The sequence below is a fragment of the Lycorma delicatula genome, chromosome 11 (genome assembly GCF_047948215.1).
Source record: "Lycorma delicatula isolate Av1 chromosome 11, ASM4794821v1, whole genome shotgun sequence".
NCBI classification, from domain to species: Eukaryota; Metazoa; Arthropoda; class Insecta; order Hemiptera; family Fulgoridae; genus Lycorma; species Lycorma delicatula.
The window spans coordinates 57,069,911-57,092,194 of record NC_134465.1 but is presented as its reverse complement, the minus strand read 5'-3'; the positions used below and the strand labels follow the sequence as shown (position 1 = coordinate 57,092,194).

The following is a 22,284-nucleotide window of genomic DNA, read 5'->3' as shown; positions in this document are numbered from 1 at the left end:
AGGAGGAGTATACGGACTTAATTGCACCAGTATATACACGTATCTTTACGGATGAGATTATTATTTGTAAACTGTCATAATTATAGGACTAGTTTTATGCAGTTCAATTATTATCTCTATTCTATGCCAATCCTTTTATAATGAATAATTATCGTTCGTTCTTTTTGTTTTTACATCCTCATATATGTGAAACAATCTTTTTGAATTTTTGTTTTATCACAGTTTTTCTGTCATATTTCATCACGTTCTTTGATATACGATCGGTAACTCGAATACTTGGACCACTCTACTATATCTTTACCTATGAGTTTGAAGCATTAATAAGAAAATTACTAAACTTAATACAAAAATGGATATTTTAATTAATTAAAATAAAGAAAATATTACTAATTATTATTATTAGAATATTTGATTAAAATTATTATTTTTGAAAAATTTTTCCATAAATTGGGGGAGGAAAACCATGGTATATTTTTAAAATGTTTTATTTGAAACAAGCATAAAAATTGAATTTTTCAGTTTTTTGAAAAAAATTTAAGTAATAAAATAAAATTGTATAAAATAATAGAAAAAAAAATTTTTTTATGGTGGGGAGGTGGAAAATAAAATAAAAGAACCGTCTTTTATTATTGATATCGAAAAAAATAAAGAAAGAAATAACATCTATCTGCTCTCAAAATAACTTTAATATTATGCAGTAAAATTATGTCAAATCCGGATAGCATTTAATCTTTAAATGGTAGAGGTGTAAGTGGTACGTATAGACAGGGTTGAGATCGATTATACTATTTATAAAATTTTAACTCTTTCAAATTACTCGCTATTTCTAAAATAGCTCGGAAATAGTGGATTATTCTTTTTTGTTTAAATATTTTTATTTTAAAAGAATTAAAAATTCTTAATTCGACCCTCATATATTTAGTTATTTCTTTGAGATTTAGTGTGTTATTTTTCAAATGACTCAACGTAATGCAACTGTAAGCTTCTGCTGGATCCCCAGTCATATTGGAATTTCAGGCCATCAGCGCGCTGATAATGTGGAAAAAGAGGCTTTTTTCCAGTCTCCTTTCACCGATCGCGTTGTTTGGAACGATCTTGTCTGTTTTCTGAAAAGGTGGTCCATGATGAGCAGCAAAGATAATGGAATTCCATCATCAGCAATGAAGTTCGTCAAATTAAAAATACTGTGTCATCGTGGAGCTTCTTATGCAGAAATAACCGTCGAAAGGAAGTTATTATTTACCGTTTACGAATAGGGCACACTTGGATATTTGATGACTCATCGTTTTCGTTGCGACTACAAACAGACCTGCATCACACCTTGTGGATTGTATCTGTAATGCGGCATTGCGTTGCAAGTTTAAACTAGGGGATAATGAAATATTATCTTATGTTTTATGATTTCTTAAGTTCATCCGTTTATATTCAAATATTTGAATTACTGCAGTGTGTTTCAGCTATTTATATCATTTTCCGTTTAGCCGATGGTTACGTAATTTCGATTATTAATGTGATATATCTTTGTGTTTTTTATTTTTATTTTAGTATACTCGTACAATATAGGCCTTTTCCTTTTAAGATGTATTTTTACATTGTTGGGTTTTAGTTTTTGAATTAATTTTTTATCGTCAAATTTGAACTTTTATTTATTTTACAACAAATATATTGTGTCTGAGCGGTGATAATGCAAAAGAATTTTTCCCCCAGAAAAACAAAAAAAAAATTACCATATTTTAAACAGTCGGTAACACTTTACGTCGTTTTTCTTCAGAACGATTTTCATACTAACGATGTTCTCCTAATCCTTACCCGTGTTTTAAATAAAAACAAAACTAGAAAATTTTAAAGCCGCACTAAAATTGATAACATATCGTTTCCACTAATTTTTAAATTTCAACTTTTGTTAGTCGACACCGAATTAAGTATCAGTAAATCATTGGTAGTCATGAATACTTAATTAGGAAAAATTATTGTATTTTAAAATTTAAAAAAAATCCCTTTCGGCAAACCGGAAGGCGAAGTTAGATTTCACCGGTATTAAGTAGAGGGATAAAAAATATTTCCACCTTAAAGTTATGAAAAACTTCAAATTTATTCAATACCACAATGGTTGTATGTGAAAAAAGTTTTGGTATTATCCCTTGCCGTAACGGTAGGTCATCCATCAAAAATTGCTTTTGACAAAAGTTTTAGGTAATGTTTAGAGGACTAATGACCAAATTAAACCGATTTGATACTGTGCCTAATAAGGGAGGTATAATTTTTTTGTCTTCGAAACCCCATTTTTTCCACCCCTGCGCCAATTTTTGGTGATATCAAAAAACTTTACTAAGATAAGTTTTAGGCCCTTATCCAAAGAATAGTAGGAACTTCAAACGAATTCAATATTTCATTTAATAAGAAAGCTATAGAGATATTTTGTTTTATCGAAAAAGCCCCCTCCACCATTTCCACCCTCGTGGTCCGATTTTGCTCATTAACGAACTCGACCGAAATTTTGGGTCGTTATATTTTATGAACCAATTTGAAACTGGTTTAGGATATGTGGTTATAGGAAGTGGAATCTTTGACAACTGTTTTTGGACAAAGTTTTGACAACTTTGATTTGGAAGGATCAGTAGAAGGAGAAAAAAATCGAGGAAAAATAAAGGTGAGATGAAAATAGGAAACTACAATGAGACGAAGGAGAAGGCTTGGAATAGAAATGGATGGTGGCGTAAGAGACCTTCCGCCAGCCAGAGCACTAGGTGATGATTTCGCAACATCCCCTGCTGAGTTGAAGCTGCTACTTTTTTCAGATAAGTTCAACATACACCCGGTCCTCTGGTAAACGGAATAAAAGTGTTACACGCAATACAGAAAGAATATTATTTATATTTTAATAGATTAAAATAATGGTACGTAGCAGCTTGGTATAAAAGGGTAAAGGAAAACAATTCATTCCTCACTTTTCCATAGTAAACTGGTTTAGGATAATTGGGATTCTGAAGGATTGCTATCCCATTTTTGAGGACAAATTATAATTCACGTCAGATCTCCTACAATCGTCACTCGAAACCATGTTATCATATGACTTCTTCAGTAACATTAATAAATAAATATTAAATTTGAATATTACAAAATTAAAAAAAAATTATGTGAACACATGAGTTCCTTGTACGCCTATTAAATTATATTTACAGATTTTTTTTTTTTTTAAATGAAAAGTACATAAAATTTTACTTTTTTAAAAACTTCTGATATTTTTTAATTTTTTTTTTTTTTTTTTTTTTACAATGAGAGGTTAATAATTATATTAATACATCAATATATTTAAATTAAAAAAAAAAAACGGAGATGAAGTCCGATCTGAACCGATTTGCCTTCCCCTAAGATCCAAATATTTTATTAATTAAAATTTTATTTGGCTATAACTCTGGAACTAATTAAAATAAAGTACCACTTATGATATATCGTTGAAAAGCTCTCAATGAGGGCTTATTACGCAGTTAAGAAAAAGTCCAATTTTTTGGGATTTTTAGGCTTTTTTGGACATTTTTGGTTCAGTCGATTACAGTCAAAAGGGGAAGTGCACAACTAGATGTTACAACAGTCCTAAATCCAAAAATTTCAACATCCTACATCCAGTCGTTTTTGAGTTATACATACGTACATACAGACGTAATGCTGAAAATAATCAAAATAGATTCAGGGATGGTTAAAATGGATATTTCTGTTGAAATTTGAAAACCGAAATTTTTCGGGACGCAGGTACTTCCTTTACTTCGTTGAATGAAGTAAAAATGATAATTTTTGTTAATAAAATATCAAAAATCGCTTACATCCTGTATAAATAATAGATATCAATTTTGAAAAACACAAAACAAAACTGTCAAAATAATATTTTTTTGCTTTCCCGGCTCAAAAATTTCAAAAATTCAAAAAAAATGGGTATCGGGTTTTTTAAAAACCTTTACGTTTTATGATCCAGCTTGTCCACCTAGAACCAAAAAAACATTAAATATATTGTCGCACTGCTTTTGGCTTTATACGTCAGGATTGACCAACCAAAGTTCATCGGATTTGGCTCAAACATTTCTATATATGGGATATTAATCATTAATTCTTTTTTAAATCTTTTCAAGGAAGTGAGGAGATCGCAAAAAACCGAGGCATTTTAGGGAAAACTTTATAAAAGCAAATTTGTTACCATATATAACGCATATATAAATAAACCATTAAAAAATTTTTTTTCAAAGAATCAACCCCTACCTCATAAAATTTAAGTTTTTATGTTCTTTTGCTCTAACTCCCTTGGGTTCAAACATTTTTTTTGAAAATCTACACTTCAAATATATAATAAACTATTCATATAATTTAATTCTCCATCTCTAAAAAATATATATTGTTTTTTTGTTGTTTTTTTGCTTGCTCTCACTGTTTTAATTTTTTATCTATGACGGAACGGAGACTGTATATGCATTTGGGATAAGAGATTGTGTATCTGCGTGTGTGTGTGTGTGACAATTTTCCTCAAAAATTACTGGACCGATTTCGATGCGGTTTTTTAGATTACAGAATTATCCCCTCAAAACAGGTTCTTAGATTAGTTTTACGGCTGTAAGCCGACAAGGGAAGTTGCATATGTTTCTTCAAAACGTCTTGGTGGGTTTTACAATTATTATTAACAGCCTGGAAAATCATGCAATAGCTTAGCTTTTATAACCTATTAATTTATTTTAAAAAATCCCTAAATATTTTAGAATAGAAAATATCCCAGTTTGAAGTAGTAACCCTTGGATTCCTCACACCCTTGGTGTTCCACTATGTTCCTTGGATAAATGCTATATCACATTCTATTGGATTGTATACGTTGTGCTGTTTATCGCGTCGTTGGTTCAAATGACCAAGAATCAACTTTTTTGGGGTAATTTTGTGGCCGAAATCAAACAAAAATTGAACAAAAATTTCATTTGAACAAAATTTCAAATTCTTTGGATTAGTTAGATCTGTTTGTGGTTTTTAATTTATTTTCTATTCGTTTTGGGGGGTCCTTTACAATCCCATTTTATTTACTTATGTTTGATGTACAGTATATAATTTATTTATTTTTAAAATTCATTTTTTACGACTGTATTCTACGCAGTTTTTGTAAATGGATGAATGTTTTACCTCCTTTTAACTTTTAAATATTTTTTCCTTATTGACAATTCCTTTTTTTTACTCAAAAGGTGGTGAGTGTATACTATATTTTGAAATTTTATTTTATTTATAATTTTTACTGACTATTTATAATTTTAAGAAAAAGTAAAATCAATTTTTTTATTTTTATTTTGGGCTTTCCAGTCCAGTCGATTGCAATCATAAGAGGAGATGCACAACTAGATGTTACAACAGTCCTAAATCCAAAATTTCAGCATCCTACGGCTAATCGTTTTTGAGTTATACGAGTTACCTACAGACGTCACGCCGAAACTAGTCATACTGGATTCAGGGATGGTCAAAAAGGATATTTCCGTTGAAATGTGGAAACCGAAATTTTTTGCAATTAAGATACTTTACTTCGTACAAGGAAGTAAAAATACGTTTTTAAAATTTAGCAGGTGATTTTTCACGGTTAATAATATAACTCCTGAAATAATTATCGTTGCACGTGCATTGCGTAAGATAGCACATGCTGGTACCAGGTGTATGTCAGCTGATATTAGACAAATAGCTTTTTTTTCATATGCAACCCCGCTAGCCATGCGTATCAAGGAAACGTGTGCTACCCTAACGTGAACATCGTTTATTTTTCTTATAAAAAAAAGAATTGTAACTTATATTAGTTAGGGTTTTGATCGGATGTAAATTATTAATTGTGTAATATCTTTATTTACCATAAAATATTATTTAAACGTTTTTAAAAATTGAAGGATGGAAACGTTTTTCAATATTTAAGGTTGTTTAAATAATTAGTTTAATTTCCTGGTATCATCTTTAAAGCTATACCGCATCTAGTAAAATATGGTAATCAATCAAAAAATAAGGATTTTTTGCATTTCTCCATGTTTCATGACCCAGGAACCTCCCTCCACAAAAAAAGGGAGGGATTATGTTCATTCGAACGTACATATTTTCGTGTGTGAGCGTGTTAGAAGATTAATAACTTTTGAGTGGATAAACAGATTTTTATGAAATTTTGTACAGACCCGTTATATGAGGTAATTTGTTGGTAAAACTTTTGGAGTCAATATTATCAGGTTCATTAAATAGAAGAGGAGGGGTTTTAAGGATAATTTTTCTCAAAATTTTGCAAACATGATCCCCCTTATATTAAACATTAGCATATGTATGCATGCTTATTTTAAAATTTTTCCCAAAACTCTCTCTTTCCCAAAAATCGAAATAAGTTGTTATAAGTTTTATTTATTGCATATTTTTTAACCGAATTTGTTTATGACTTTCTAGGTATCAAGTGCAAGTGACCCCTCCCAAAAAGAATCTTTGAGGCAATATTGGGGGTGAGAGAGCCGATCAAATTTTTAAAATTTCGAATTTTTAGATTTTTTATAAATAAAAAAAATCTGATGTGGACACCACATGACTTCCTTGTACACCTATTAAATTATATATATGTTTTATTACATTTTTTATATATATTTTTTTTGTTATTATTGAATTGTAATTTATTGGAAACTTTTTTTTTTACAATCGGAGGTAAATAATTATTAATAATTCAATATATTTAAATTAAAATAAAAGTAAAAAAAAGGAGATTAGATCTGATTTGAACCGATGTGCCTTTTCCTAAGTTACAAATATTTCATTAATTAAAATTTTGGCTATAACTCTGGAATCAATGAAAATAAATACAACTATATCGTTGAAAGGCTTTCAATGAGGACTTATTACTGCAGTTAAGAAAAAGTCCAAATTCAATTTTTTTGGATTTTAGGCTTTTTTGAACACTTTGGTCCAGTCGATTGCAATAAAAAAGGGGAGGTGCACAAATAGATATTACAATAGTCCTAAATCCAAAATTTCAACATCCTACGGCTAATAGTTTTTGAGTTATGCGTGATATATACGTACAGACGTCACGCTGAAACTAGTCAAAATGGATATTTCCGTTGAAATCTGAAAACCGAAATTTTTCGTGATCATAAATACTTCCTTGTATGTTCATCATGATTTCATAATTCATCCCCACCCTCAAAAAACAAATCTTAGGTAACTTTTATTGGTTGTATAATTTTCACTGGAATTTTTTTTTTTACTCTCATTTAACATAGTAAACTTAAAAAAAAAAAAAAACTTTGCGGGTAAATTTTTGAGTTCGGAGAGCAGAATAAAAAAGAATTTTTAAAATCTTTCTTGGTTTATTTAAACATATTATGATAATTTTACAATAAATAATAAAATAATAATAAATAATAAAAACTTGATCATCAAAGATTTTTCCCTAAATCTTAGATAACTTAAAAAAGAAAAAATAAATCTTAGGTAATTTTCCTCAGTATCTACTATCTTTTCATTGTATAAAAATAAAAAGCTAATGCCAGGAAAGTACTACAACTTGTCAACAGTCAAATAGTTCTATTTTACGAAAAAATATATTAAACGAAAAATTATATTATCTACTTAGAAAATTTAAATTTATTTTTTTGTTGTCAGCATTTCTGTACTATCAAATAGTTGTAATGTATTAATAGTACAGCCTATTCTTTGTTATGCTGATGTTTAAACTATTTCAGATTAAACTTGAGATAGCATTTTAAATAAATTTATCTTAAGTCTGTAACATAATTTTTTCCTTTGATTCCTTTTTAACGTCCTTGTACAAACTAAAAGAAGTAGTGTGATCGGCAAAAATTTCGGTTTTCAAATTTCAACGGAAATATCTATTTTGACCATTCCTGAATCCATTTTGATTAATTTCGGTATGACGTATGTACGTATCTCGCATAAATAAAAAATTATTAGCCGTAGGACGTTGAAATTTCGGATTTAGGACTGTTGTAACATCTAATTGTGCACCTCCCATTTTGATTGCAATCGACTGAATAAAAAGTGTCCAAAAAAAATTGAATTTTGGACTTTTTCTTAACTGCAGTAATAAGCCCTCATTGAGAGCTTTTCAACGATATATCACAAGTCGTACTTATTTTCACTGGTTCCAGAGTTATAGCTAAATAAAATTTTAATTAATGAAATAATTGGATCTTACAAGGGGAAGGCATATCGGTTCAAATCCGACTTCATCACATTTAAAAAAATTTTTTTTAAATTTATATTATTGTTTTATTAATAATTATTAACCTCTGATTGTAAAAAAAATTTGCAATATATAATAATTCAGCAACAACAATTTAAAAAAAAAATATGAAAAAATATCGTTAGTTAATAATGAAATAAAGTTTCATGTACTTTAAATTTTAAAAAATTACGTACATGTAATTTAATAGGCATGCAAGAAAGTCATCTGATGTCCGCATTAGATTTTTTTTACTTTTAATCAAAACGCATTTTTCTCGCAGTTTGTGTTTATTGTGAAAGGCGTTCCTTATTTATTCATACAACTCATTTTTTTTATGTAAGCCCATCCATATTTTAAATAAAATAATTTAAAAAAAAAATAAATTTACACTTATTTAAAAAAAGGAAAAACAAAGATTATTATGTAATACCCAAAAGGTTTTAACTTAAAAATATGTTTTAAGAAGTACGTAATTTAAGAACATAAAAATGTAATTTAAAGTGTTTTTTGCCCCATTCCTTCCTTTATAGGTTGAATAAGAACAAACAATATCAAAAATAATCTTAATTATTAAAGGAACATTAAATTATGTAAAAAAATCTACTCTTTGAATAATATTTTGAAGTACAGGAATCATGAAGTCCTTATATCTCTGCCCTCTTGACCAATTTTGGACAAAATTTAACATCATCAATTAAATCCCTTAAACAGAAATCAAAATATCAAATTTCAACCGAATCGGTCCATCCAGCCTGGAGATGCCAAGTAAAAAACAGGCCAACATATATCCTTCCAGAATTTTAAAATGTTAAAATTATGATCTTTGATTAATGGGAGAATGACCCTTTTAGTGTATGAGTAAATTTGTTTGTACACTTTACTCTGCAGCTAATCAGTATAAATGTGTAGCCTGAAAAGTAAAAGATGCTTTAAATTAAAAATATTATTAAACTCTTATTTATATTTTGATTTATCGAAGCACCAAATTTAATAATTAAGTTATTTTAGTAAGGAAATACTGTAATCGCAACAAATTTCGGTTTTCAGATTTCAACAGAAATATCCATTTTAACCATTCCTGAATCCTTTTGACTAATTTCTGCGTGACATCTATACATATGTATCTATCATAAGTCAAAAACAATTAGCTGTAGGATGTAGAAATTTTGGATTTAGGACTGCTGTCCTAAACTAGATGTTTCTAGTTGTGCACCTCCCCTTTTGATTGCAATCAACTGAACCAAAAGTGTCCAAAAAAGCCCAATATCCAAAAAAATGTTTTATTTTGGACCTTTTGTTTACTGCAGAAATAAACCTTCATTGAGAGCTTTTCAACGATATATCAGAAGTGGTACTTATTTTCATTGGTTCCAGAGTTATAGCCAAATCAAATTTTAATTAATGAAATATTTTTATCTTATGGTAAGACACATCAGTTCGAATCAGACTTCATCTCCTTTTTTTTAATTTAAATATCTTGATTTATTAATAATTATTAACCTCTCATTGTAAAATAACATTTTACGACGAATAATAATTCAATAATAAAAATATATATATATATATATATATATATATATAGATGAAGAAATATTCAGAAGCTTTTAATGAAGTAAAATTTTATGTACTTTTCATTTTAAGAAAATATATAAATGTAATTTAATAGGCGTACAAGAAATCATGTGTTGTGTCTAGATCAGATTTTTTTTAACTTTTTTTTTCCAATTTAGATATATTTATTTATTAATTATTAACCTCTGATTGTAAAAAAAATTTACAATAAATAATAATTCAATAATAACAATAAAAAAATATGTAATAAATCAGAAGTTATTAGTGAAATAAAATTTTTTGTACTATTCCTTTTAAAAAACTGTACATATGTAATTTAATAGGTTTACAAGGAAGTCATTTGGTGTCCACATCAGATATTTTAGTAAGTTTTACTGAAATCCGTTTCATGTTTATTTTTAGAAAGTTTTTTTTTTTTTATAAAAAAGTTGTAGTACTCAATGGTTAAACATTGTATCATAATAAATTTATAGATTTTTTTTTTTAATGAAATTTTTTTTAGATTGTTGTTAACACGTACGAAATAATCATAAAATTAACCTAAATCATGTAGAAAATTTGTAATGTTTCCTAATATTAGGCAATATAAAAAACCATACCCAATGTTTTCATGGAAAGATAAACAAAAATTGTGATTAACTGTATCAAATAATTATATGAAAATAATAGTTATATGAAATTATTATAGTTTGGCCAGTTCCTAATAAAAAGGAAAATTTATCTTCCCACAACATGATTGCTCGTAACATCTGGTATATCTAAGGGAGTAACATACTATAAATTGAAGGGTCAAAGCCCAGATCTAATAAACTCAAAGATCACTGAAATTACACGAATTTGGAGTAGTTTTATTAAGTATTATTATAATTTATTAAGAGTTGATGACTTTTATAAGCAAGATTTTCAACATTCCTGATCGTTTATATATGTTATAGCTCAAGTAGCAATTTAGTAAACTTGGATAAAAATAAAAATACAATAATAGAAATTCTAAAATATCATTTCTTTTGTTATCTTTTATTTTTATTTTTACCTATCTGCACTTTTTTATGTTTTTTCTTCTTTTCCTTTCTATCATTTACAAAAGATCAGTAAAACATTTGTAATCTGTTTTGAAGAAACAATATAAATTATAGTAGATCTCGGGTAAGATAAAAAATAAGACAGTCATTTTTTTTTGTCTTCAGTAAATTGATTGATTTGATGCAGCTCTCCAAGATTCCCTACCAAGTGTCAGTTGTTAGATTTTGGTATACATCCCTAACAATTTGTTTTACTTATTTTAAATATTGCCTCCCTCTAATATCAAAGCGATTATTCCAGGATCCTATAAAATGTGGCCTATAAGTCTGTCCCTTCTTTTAGCTATACTTTTCCAAACGCTTCTTTCTTTATCAATTTGCCGCAATACTTCTTCATTTGTCGCTTTATCCACCCACCTGATTTTTAACATTCTCCTTACAGCACCACATTTCAAAAGCTTCTAATCTTTTCTTTTCAGGTACTCCAATTGTTCAAGTTTCACCTTCATATAAAGCTATGCTCTAAACATACACTTTCAAAAATGTTTTTCTGATGTATAAATTAATTTTTGATGTAAGCAAATTGTATTTCTGACTGAAAGCTCATTTTGCCTATGCTGTTCTGCATTTTATATTGCTCCTGCTTGGTCCATCTTTAGTAATTCTACTTCCCAAATAACAAAATTCTTCTATCCCCATAGTCTTTTCTTGTCCTATTTTTTATATTTAGTGGTTTATCTAATTTATTACTATACCATCAGAATTACTATACAATCAGCAAATCGGAGGATCTTTATCTTTTCACCTTGCACTGTGTTAACCTGGATCTAAATCGTTCTTTAACATCATTAACTGCTATTTTATAAAAGATTAAAAAGTGATGAAGATACAGAACATCCTTGTTGGACTCCCTTTTTTATTACTTCTATTTTCTTATGCACTTTGATTATTGCTGTTGCAGTTTGGTTCCTGTAAATGTAATAAATTGTTCTTCTATCTCTATATTTGAACCCTGAACTTATTAAAATGCTGAACATTTTATTCCAGTCTATGTTAGTAAATGCCTTTTCCAATTTTATAAATGCCATGTATGTTGTTTTAACGCATTCATAATGACTCCACAAATTGAGGACTCTACTGATATTTGTAGATCGTAACAAGATTGCCAATAGGCACTGTCTACTTATAATTAATTAATATTAATAGCGTAAATTAGTTGTATAATTATTAAGTCAAAGCAAATATATAGATATAACTTAACATTTAACATTTATAAAAAAATATAAAATATTTTTTTAAATATTAAAACATTTACTTATACAAATGTTTTAAAATACAAATTTTAATGATGCACTAATCTGTACAGAATGTTTTAAGATTAATAAATTCTAAGCATTTAATTCTCAACCTTGACAAGAAGGATTACCTTTATTTTAGGTTTGACCGCACTAATCATATCAACTGATTGCAGTTAGAAACATTTTTATAAGCATTATAAACTTAACTGAGATTTGCTATAATTAATGATAATATATTTTTAATATTTGTTAAATTATTGTTTTATTTATTAGGTAAAGATTTATTGGCTCGGATAAAAATAACAGTATCAGATACATTGGAGCATGATGATTGGTCCAAATATCATATCTGTAGCATCATGTAGTGACGATATAGATGTACAAAAAAGTACTGTACAAAAGAGTAAAAGAAAACTAAATGGTGGTATTTCATCACTGAAAGGTAGTAAAAAATCTCGCTTAAATAAACATAATATAAATGTAATTGAGAAAAATTGTAATAATAATGATAATAATATGGTCAGATGCGATAATATACATAATATACAACTGTTTGAATATAATAATACTTTCGAACAAGAAGATTGTGAACCAAAAGAAGTAGAAAATTCTAATCTATCATGGTTACTTGATTTTAAAGTGGCATCTTTATTTGATCCTGCTGAAGATGGCAATAGCTCTAGAAGAAGTTCCAGTGAAGAAGATCCAAGAGAAGGTATTTATATTAAAATTCATGATTAATTATAATACTGTGTATAAGAAGCTTCTTTAAGTCTAGAGGAGATTAAATTTTAAATATTATAATTAATTTACCTTTTTCCATCTAGTTCGTAATTCATGATTGTATATTTAAAGGGGAAAGAAACTAATTGTCTTATTCCACAATTTTTTATCTAGTACAGCTGACCAGTGCTATCTAGGCTTTGCAGAATGCCTCATTTTAACATTTGGACTGTAAAACTAGCTAATAAATTAGACAAAGGAGAAGATCAGAGATATTGGGTACCCTTGTTTCTTAAAAAGTGTTTAAATAGGCATAACGCTGATTTTATGAAATTTTATTTGTAAAAAAATCAAAACCTTAAATAAATTTTTATAAAACTGGAAAAAGAGTTAATGCTTTTAATTTTTAATTAGGGTTTTAAAAAATTAGAGGTGGTATTGGACAGCCACTCTTTTTAATAAATAAATAGTAATATAATATTAAATGATATTTAGCATGAAGGACCAAGGTATTACTACATTATTATTCTAATTTGATTTAATCGTCCTGGGATTGCGTCTATTTTAACTCCTATTGATGGAATTTTTAATAACATCTGATGTTTTTTTTTTTTAATTTGCATAATTAATTCAGTTATTTTATTATGCAAATGCAGCAATCATTGAATCCTTCAAGATTCGAAGAATTATTTCTATCAGATATTATTTTATTAATAAATCAATCTGTACATTTATTATTAATTTTTGGTATTACCTCATAAGCTTGAATTTTGTTCTTGGGACATGGAAATGGAATTTTGTAGCATATGAAAAATGTCATGTCTAACCGGGATTCAAACCCAGGACCTGTAGATGAAAAGCAAAGACTACTCTCCCACAAAGATTAGTGGAATGGTCATTTAATTATAAAATCTACAGTTTCTGTAGATAACCCAATAACAGTTATAATAATGGATGATAATGAATTTTTGTATGAAAAATAGCACACCTGACTAAAAATTCAAACCCAGAACCTACCACTCAGTGTGCTACAGAAATCGGCATGCTAATAATAGGATGCTATTAACAACATCAATTATCCTAATAATATTATAATATCAAACATATCACAAAACAGGTTGTTTTTTAAATTTCCATATGTAATTCTCTAAAATGTTTTTTTCTTTTGTCTATGGTGATTGGTAGTAAGAATTAACGCACAAAAATATTAATTGTTAGAAAAATGATCAAATGTAATGTAATGTTTTAAAAACGTAATATTTTCACTGGCTTTTATAGCCATCTTAATTGTTTGGTACTGCTGGTTTTCCACTCTGATATTAATTTATATCAGTGATGCTCAAGAATCTACGTTTGCCAGTCATCTCAGAAACAAATTATAATTCCTTACAATTCTAAGACTGTCAATTCTAAGGTTGTAAGGTCTGTCTGACCTTAACAAGAATCGTGAATGTAAACTTGACCCAAAAATGAATCTCATCTAAACACATTCAAACATTATGAGTGTAAATAATACAATACGACATATACAAAAAATTAACAGCCATGATTCAAATTAAATATACTTTTCAATCTCATTTTAAACTTATGCCTTACTAGTCCCCTTGAAATCTGAATTAAAATTTCTTACTATAAACTTTTCTCTTCTTTGTTAGTTTCTCAAGTCCTTTAGGTGAAAAGTTATATTAATTTGAAAGTGAGCTGTCCAGTATTTAATAATTTTAAAGCATGTTAATGTTTCATTGTTCTTTTCAATTAATGATATCCAAATAGAAGATGAAATCATTAAATAACCGTGATGTAGAACCCTTTCTAATAATTTCCTTCTTTGTAGAGCCATTGATATAAATTTATTTACATATTATTATTATTATATCCTTTTATATATCCAGTGACACCATCACTAAATTCTAAAAATTACTATTTCTTTTCCATAAGCTTTCTTAGTTTATTTTCGTTTCCCTCATTTAATTAAAGATATTCTTATTGTGTAATAATTTTATTTAATATTCATATATATAATTAAAAATTAGCAAAAACCATAAAATTGTTATTTATATACAGTAGTCAATGAATTTGCTATAATTAGGTTCGTATTTATGTTGATAAATTTAAAGTATGAGTCAAGATTTAAAGTATCTGTAGTAAGACTAATAATGGATAGAATAGATAAGAATGTTCATAGGAATAAAGTTAACGTTGATGATAATGGTATATGAGTCAAGGTTATTATAGAATCATAAAGAAAGTATTGCATTAATTTTATGGATCCTTCTCTTCTCTATTCATTCTGTTAACAGAGAGAGAAGAGTTAATGCCAATGATGTCACCAGATCGCCCTCATAAACCTCCGTACACTTACACAGAACTTATAGAACAAGCACTTAAAGAGAAAGGTGAACTCACAGTCTCTGGAATTTACTACTGGATATCGTAAGTATTATTTATTTGTAAATAAAGTATATAGGATACAATTATTGAGCAAACAATGCTTGCATTTTTATATTTTTACTTTCTTGTACGAAGTAAAGGAAGTATTGTGATCGTGAAAAATTTCGGTTTTCAATGGAAATATCCATTTTGACAATCCCTGAATCCATTTTGACTAGTTTCTGCGTGACATCTGTACGTACCTACGTGTGTATGTATGGACATATGTATCTCGCATAACTCAAAAACAATTAGCCGTAAGATGTTGAAATTTTGGATTTAGGACTGTTGTAACATCTAGTTGTGCACCTCTCCTTTTGATTGTAATTGACTAAATCAAAAGTATCCAAAAAAAGGCCAAAAATTCAATTCTTTTTGGATTTTGGGCTTTTTTTAACTGTAGTAATAAGTCCTCATTAAGAGCTTTTCAACAACATATCATAAGTGGTACTTATTTTCATTTGTTTCCAGAGTTAATAGCCAAATAAAATTCTAATTAATGAAATATTTGTATCTTAGCAAAATTCACATCGATTCGAATCAAATTTCATCTCCTTTTTTTAACCTCTCATTGTAAATAGATTTTTACAATGAATAATTCAATAATAACAAAAAAAAATGAAAAAATATAAGAAGTTATTAGTGAAATAAAATGTTTTGTACTTTTAAAAATGTGTATATGTATTTAATAAGCGTATAAGGAAGTCATGTGGTGTCCACATTATATTTTTAAAAAATAAATTTGTTGAGGAAGTGATTTGTTAAGGAGCAAATATTGGAAACATAACTGGTAGGAAAAATTAGATCATATAACATTGAATCATTGGTACAACTGCTTAGTTGATTCAGATAAATTTATATCTCTTGTTCAGCAGATAAGTAAACAAAAAATATTTTATTTTGATGAAATTATAAAAGTGGATTATTAAGATCATGTCAGGAATGAATAGGTTTGCTATCTTATCCATAAAAAATGAAACTGTCTCAGTGTTTGCCTGAATCGATCAAGGGAAAACTTTGATCAGATAAACATCACAAAATGAACAATTATAACTAAAGAAATTTAGATTATTGTTCGAACATAGTTGTTTATTTCTCAACTTTTAATATTGTATTAATTATACATCTTTTAACATATATCTTATAATCTATTAATATATTTAATATTTCATATCTTTTAATATGGTATTAGTTTTCATATAACACTTTTTTGAATAGAATATTCGATCACTCTTGATGTTAACAGATTTTCCATTAAAGTAGTTGTGCATTGCTTATTCTTTCTCTAAGCTGTTCCCTTATGTTACTAACCAAACCAAATTATATGATTTATAATGTACAATAACAATTGTACCATAAATACGAAAGGCATATAAAAACACAGGACAAATATTTTTTTCATAAAAGGAATCATAATACTTAAAAAACAATATGTCTAAAAATAGTTTAAAATATTTTTCTTGATTCTTATGATCTTTAAATAATTTTACATAACAGTTATTTTAAGTAAAATACTAAATAAATAATCAACTATTTTTAGCAGTTTTATAAAAATTAAAATTATACACTATTTACATTTGGATTTGTACATATATTTGGATTATTAAATACATATAAATTTCACTAAGAGTAAAGATTGAGCACAATATATTTTCCTGAGGAAAACAAAGGTCCAATTCCAATTGAGAAGAATGTTATAATTATTTTTTTTGAAAATACTTTTTTTAAGCTACAGTACTCCACCTTCAAAATACATTTGTCACTTCAGAGCTAATTAATCTGTTTCCTTTGTCATAGAATTGGCATTGACATCTAATGAAGTTTACTGTAGAACTACCAACAACGTCAATGATAAAGAAGCAGAATAATTACCTTAAAAAATCTTCCCGAATTAGAATTCCATGTAATTTATGAGAAATGTAATACTTAGGAGCAGTTTCAGAAAGTCAGAATAAAGTTTCAAATTAAAAAAAGGTTTTAGATTTGTTTGATACCAGAATGAATTTTGTATAAAATATACACCAAGTAGAAATTCAATCATTTCTTTTAATATATTATTATTTTGTTATAAATTGGTAAAAAAAAAGCATTTTAAAATTATGTTCACTTGTATCAAACTGTACGAGAGAACTATTTTTGAATTATACCAGAACTTGAACTACAAAAAAAGGTCCTTAATAATTTTGAAAAAAAATTACCTGTCAATTTAAGAGCTCTCAAACAAGTTTTTAAATCAATTAATTATTTAACAACTTGCTTTCAAATTAATGGAAATCTTTCACCCAAAATCCTTTGAATTAATTAGCTTCCTTCTTAATGGTGGATAACACTGCTAACAGCAGCATCCAGCCTTTAAAGATTCAGAAAGTCTTTTCTCAGGAAGGAAGAAAAAATTAGGAAGAGGTTTCTTAATCTTTTTGTTTTAAGATGGCTATGGTTTATCAACATCAGTATAATAAGGAGAGTGACTTTTTCATTTTATTGCGTTGTCAAAAAAAAAAATTAATTACATCATTAGAATAATCAGTTTTTTCTATTTAAAAAAAAAAACCATAAGAAATTCTTAAAAACTGATGGGGAGAAAAATTAAAACAAAATGTTTTAAGTTACTATTATTACTATTAGAAAGATTTCATTTGCTGTTTTGTTAGATGTAATAAAATTATAATATATTACCCGTAGAACTTTTTCTACTTTGATTTTTTTCTTTATATTACAGTTATTCATGAAAACTTATTGGTTATTTATGAATAACATTTTACATTTGTTGATATATAGACTTATTGTAAAATGTAGACATCATAACAAGACAGAGAACAGTTTGTTCATTGTTGCTGTTGTTGTTGTGCTTGTCGTCATTGGTGGCTGAGTAAAAGTAGGTTCTGTCGAGTTAAAATAAAATATTTCACTACAAAGTTGTTGTTGCAGGGGGTGTATTTTCAAGTTATAAAGATGGAAGTGGTCTGGGTCGATAGGGGCGATAGGGGATGTAGCTTTATCGTAATAAGGGAAACGTCTTTGTACCAGTCACTACCATTTTCCTCTACCACCTGCACTTTTCTATCATTCATTCCTTATTATTCTAACCTGTGCACATCATTTTCATTCCTACTTAACCTTATTCTACTCCCTGTTTTATTTTTGTTTCTTTTTTTATCAAGTTCAAAAAAATTGACTTTTATTGATGCCTCTCTCTGTTAATATTTCCTTTTCTTATTATTAATTTGTAATTTTTACTTCAATAGCGAACCAGTCTATTTTCCAATTTCTTCTATTCTAGAAAATTTTTTCTCACAATCTCAAAAAATCTCCCTGAATGTCATTATTTACAAATTGATTTGAAGTGGTGGAAATCTATTATTATTTGTGCTTTCCCTCTTGGCAAACATTTTTACACAATTTTTTTTCAGACAAACTGGCTAGTTGATGCATTTATATTTTGTGCCTTAACTATTATCTAACATATTTTTTATATCCTATATCTTCATTACCTGTTTCATGTTTTCTAATGTTAATTTCCTTCAACATTTTTCTAACTACACTTCCTTATAGAACTAAATTTACTAACCTTGTCTGTTATAAAATATGCCTCACCAATCTTGTTCTTTTATTTTACAATATTCTGCCCTAACATCTCTCTCTACCACGATGTCTTCAGTTAATATCTCTGTTAACTTTTAACAATTAAAAAAACTTTATCTTTAACTTTAACTTTTTCGAATTAAAAATAATAATTACTTTACAGCTTTAATTGAAAATGTCAATGGGATTCTTCTTTCAATTTGACCTCTAAGAATCATGTTTACTTATCTCATCATTTCATTAATGTTGCTTTTTTTACTGCTCTTCTGGAGATTCATATTCATCTAACCTTTTTCTGAAAGTTAGTCTATTCAGAATTCTGCTTTTTGATATTTCTAAATTAGCTTATTTTTGTTTTTCTTAAAAAAAAAAATTTATTTAGTTAGTCTGCCCTCATTCATTTTATACAGATTCTTTAATATTGTATCATCTTTTCCTCATGGTATGTAAATTTTTCAAAATTATTACAAATTACCTTGCTTTTCTTCAATGAAAAATATTGTTTTCATATTTTGGAAAGTGTATTTTTCTTAAAATTCTATTTTCTCTTTTGCTGATTTTTTTTTTGAACTCTGAAAGTTTGAAGCTTCTGAAAGTATTACTGTCTTGTAATATCGGAGTTTTGTACTTTTTGGAAAGGGATTTCTTGTTTTATATATATGTGTGTATGTGTAATATATATATAATCATTTGCTAATTGATATGCTATTTTCCATCTCCTGTACTCTAGCTTTCATCCCTGTATTTTCTAAGAGATTTGGTGTTATAATTTCCCCTAGATATTTAAATTTTTGGACTCAATTTTTTTTGACAATTGTTTGAGTTTTTTTTTATATTAGAATCATTTTGTTTTTCATAAAAGATTTGAAGCTTGATTTCACTTGCGAATTCTTATAAATTTTGATTTTTGTTTCATCTGTATCTTTAGCTAGGATAATTAAATTTTCTGCAAAAGTAATTTAATTTATTCACATTCAGAAATTTAAGTTTTGTTTCAATTTTGATCTTTTCATTAATTTTTAAATTTTGATGTTCTCCACTCTCCTATTCTAGGGCACAGTTTAGAAGTATTTGTGACTGATTATCTCCTTGTCTTAGATCTGTTTTAATTTTGAAATCTCTTCCCCTAAAAATTTAACTTTGGAAACAGTTTCTGTTAGTGTTTCTTTAATGTTTTTTTATAATGTAATTTTACATAGTTTTTGTATATTAAAAATATAATCTTGGCTATTGTAACATATACTTCAAAATCCAATCACATCTTAGTACTAAGTAAAAGAAATATTTTAATTTGTTAGTTTTTGAGGTAATACTGTTGAGTTAGGAATATTTTCTTTTTTTTCAAGAAAAAAGTAAATGTTTATCACAATCCATTTATCTGTGAAATAATATTGGTTTTTAATTTTATTAATGTAAAAAGTAATTTTTCTTATCAAAGGATTACATTTTGACTCTTTATTCGTAATATGACTCACCCTTTTGGGAGGATATGCTTTTTTGTTATTGTTAGTAATTTTAAGTGACAAGACACAGCCTGACTCTGTACTTAACCCATGTCGCACGGGATGCATGATACAAAAAAGAGGTAGAAAATGTACATGTTACATGTATTTCAATTAACCATGATTTAAGGTACCTTGGAATACCAAGCACAGACTGATACTATGGAGGGTTCTATACCACCCTTCAAAAAAGTTACCCTAATACTATTCACTGTGGGGTGGTAAAAGGAAGAAATAAAATAGAAAATGTTATCCCTTTATAGAATTCTGAATTTTGCAATTTCAAATCACCTATCATTTGTTTGATTAATAAGTGTACACACTATATTGTTATAAAATAAACATATTACCTAATCAGCATATTGAATGTTTTTATTTTTAAATTTGTAATATGTGAATTAAAAGAGGTTGTCATTCATTATGTTATGTAAATGTCAAAATATTATTTGCCAAAAGAATTGGCTTTTTGCTATCAGGATAGTTCTGCCTACATAGTCCTTTCTGTTTAAAGTCAATATTGAGAGTTAAATGTATAATAATTTCACATTATGAATTATAAATGCAATAAATGAATAAACACTGTCAATAAAAATTAAATAAATTCATAAGTTATTGTCTGCAGGGTGTGATCTAGTGGCAAATTGTTTAACTACTTGCACTAAAGATTTAATACAGGACATGTTAAGAATGGTGAAATGCCCATCATTCTCATTTTACAATTTCTTTATAAAAAAGAAATAAAAATTTTCTGTATTCTTTACTGAGACGTACTGAATACTTTTATTACATTTAAAAAGTAATCAATGATTATTAAGAAAAAGAAATTATTACTCCAGACTATAAACCTGAACTTTAAGAAAATAATAGAAATTCATTGAAGAAGATTGATTTTTATTCAGATAAAAAAAATATTACTTATGATTTTGAGAACATACAAAATTGGTAAAAACAAAAATTTATTTACCTACTTCTATTTGTGTTAAAAAATCTTTAATTAATGTCAGTAACCTGTACCATGTTGTCTTTACTCTTAAGAATGACGGGAATATAAGAATATATTATGTTTTCTAATCATTAAAAAAAAGTATGGAATCTGTAAAAATCATTAAGTTTTTATCTTTGTATCTACATCATTAATGATCTACAATCACAAAATACCTCGCATATAAGTCTATTTGAATTTTCCCTTTAAATTTCCTCAGTTTTTAAAAATGTTACACTAATTTAATATCTACTAATATCATCTAATGTTTGTTTGTACTGTTTTTTTTTTTTTTTAATATTATTGGAAAATATTTACTTTTATTATATATTAAATGTAAAAGTATACTTTTTTATAAATTTTCTAATATGATTTACAAATTTTCAATTCTTCATAAAAGTTTTTGAGTGATTTTAAGAAAAACTATTCTTGATAGTTAAGAAGAAAAACATTTTTTGTGAATTTATAAAAACTTATTTTTTAAACCAACTATACATTAAATAATAGTTTTTCAACATGTATGCAGAAGAAACAATTCAGAAATTGAAAGACAAATTTAAAAATGAAGTAACCCTAATTTTTTAACAAAAAAAAGAATTGTACGTATTCTGTCAATGAAATTACTGTACTGGTGGAACTGAAAATGATAAGAAATTCTGAACTCCATTATCTATTGTTGAAACAGAAATCCGATTTGAAAATAAACAGAAAAAGTAATAAAATGTAGATAATAAGGACTTAAAGAATTTTTCAATTCAACAAGTAAAATTACAAACATGGATGAAGTAAGATAAAAATTAAAAGCAAGGAGAATTTCCATGCAGAAAAAAAGATCTGCTAGTATCAAACATATATCTAAAAAGGTTACATAGTCTTAAGCATATTAGTATGGTGTATAGTACTTAATGGTAAAAGAAAAGAGCAACTTGGAAATGAAAAGTGGATAGCTAAAGTA

General features: G+C 27.2%; 1 protein-coding gene across 1 annotated transcript in view; it reads left to right on the top strand.

Moving 5' to 3' along the window:
• The window catches only part of LOC142332157 (uncharacterized), a 61,922-nt gene that overhangs the window by 25,299 nt on the left and 14,339 nt on the right, over positions 1-22,284 (top strand). The window contains exons 2-3 of the mRNA XM_075378428.1: positions 12,384-12,825; positions 15,134-15,266. Of these exons, the coding sequence (XP_075234543.1) occupies positions 12,435-12,825; positions 15,134-15,266 (524 nt within the window). The 5' untranslated portion in view covers positions 12,384-12,434. The remainder of the gene's footprint in view (positions 1-12,383; positions 12,826-15,133; positions 15,267-22,284) is intronic.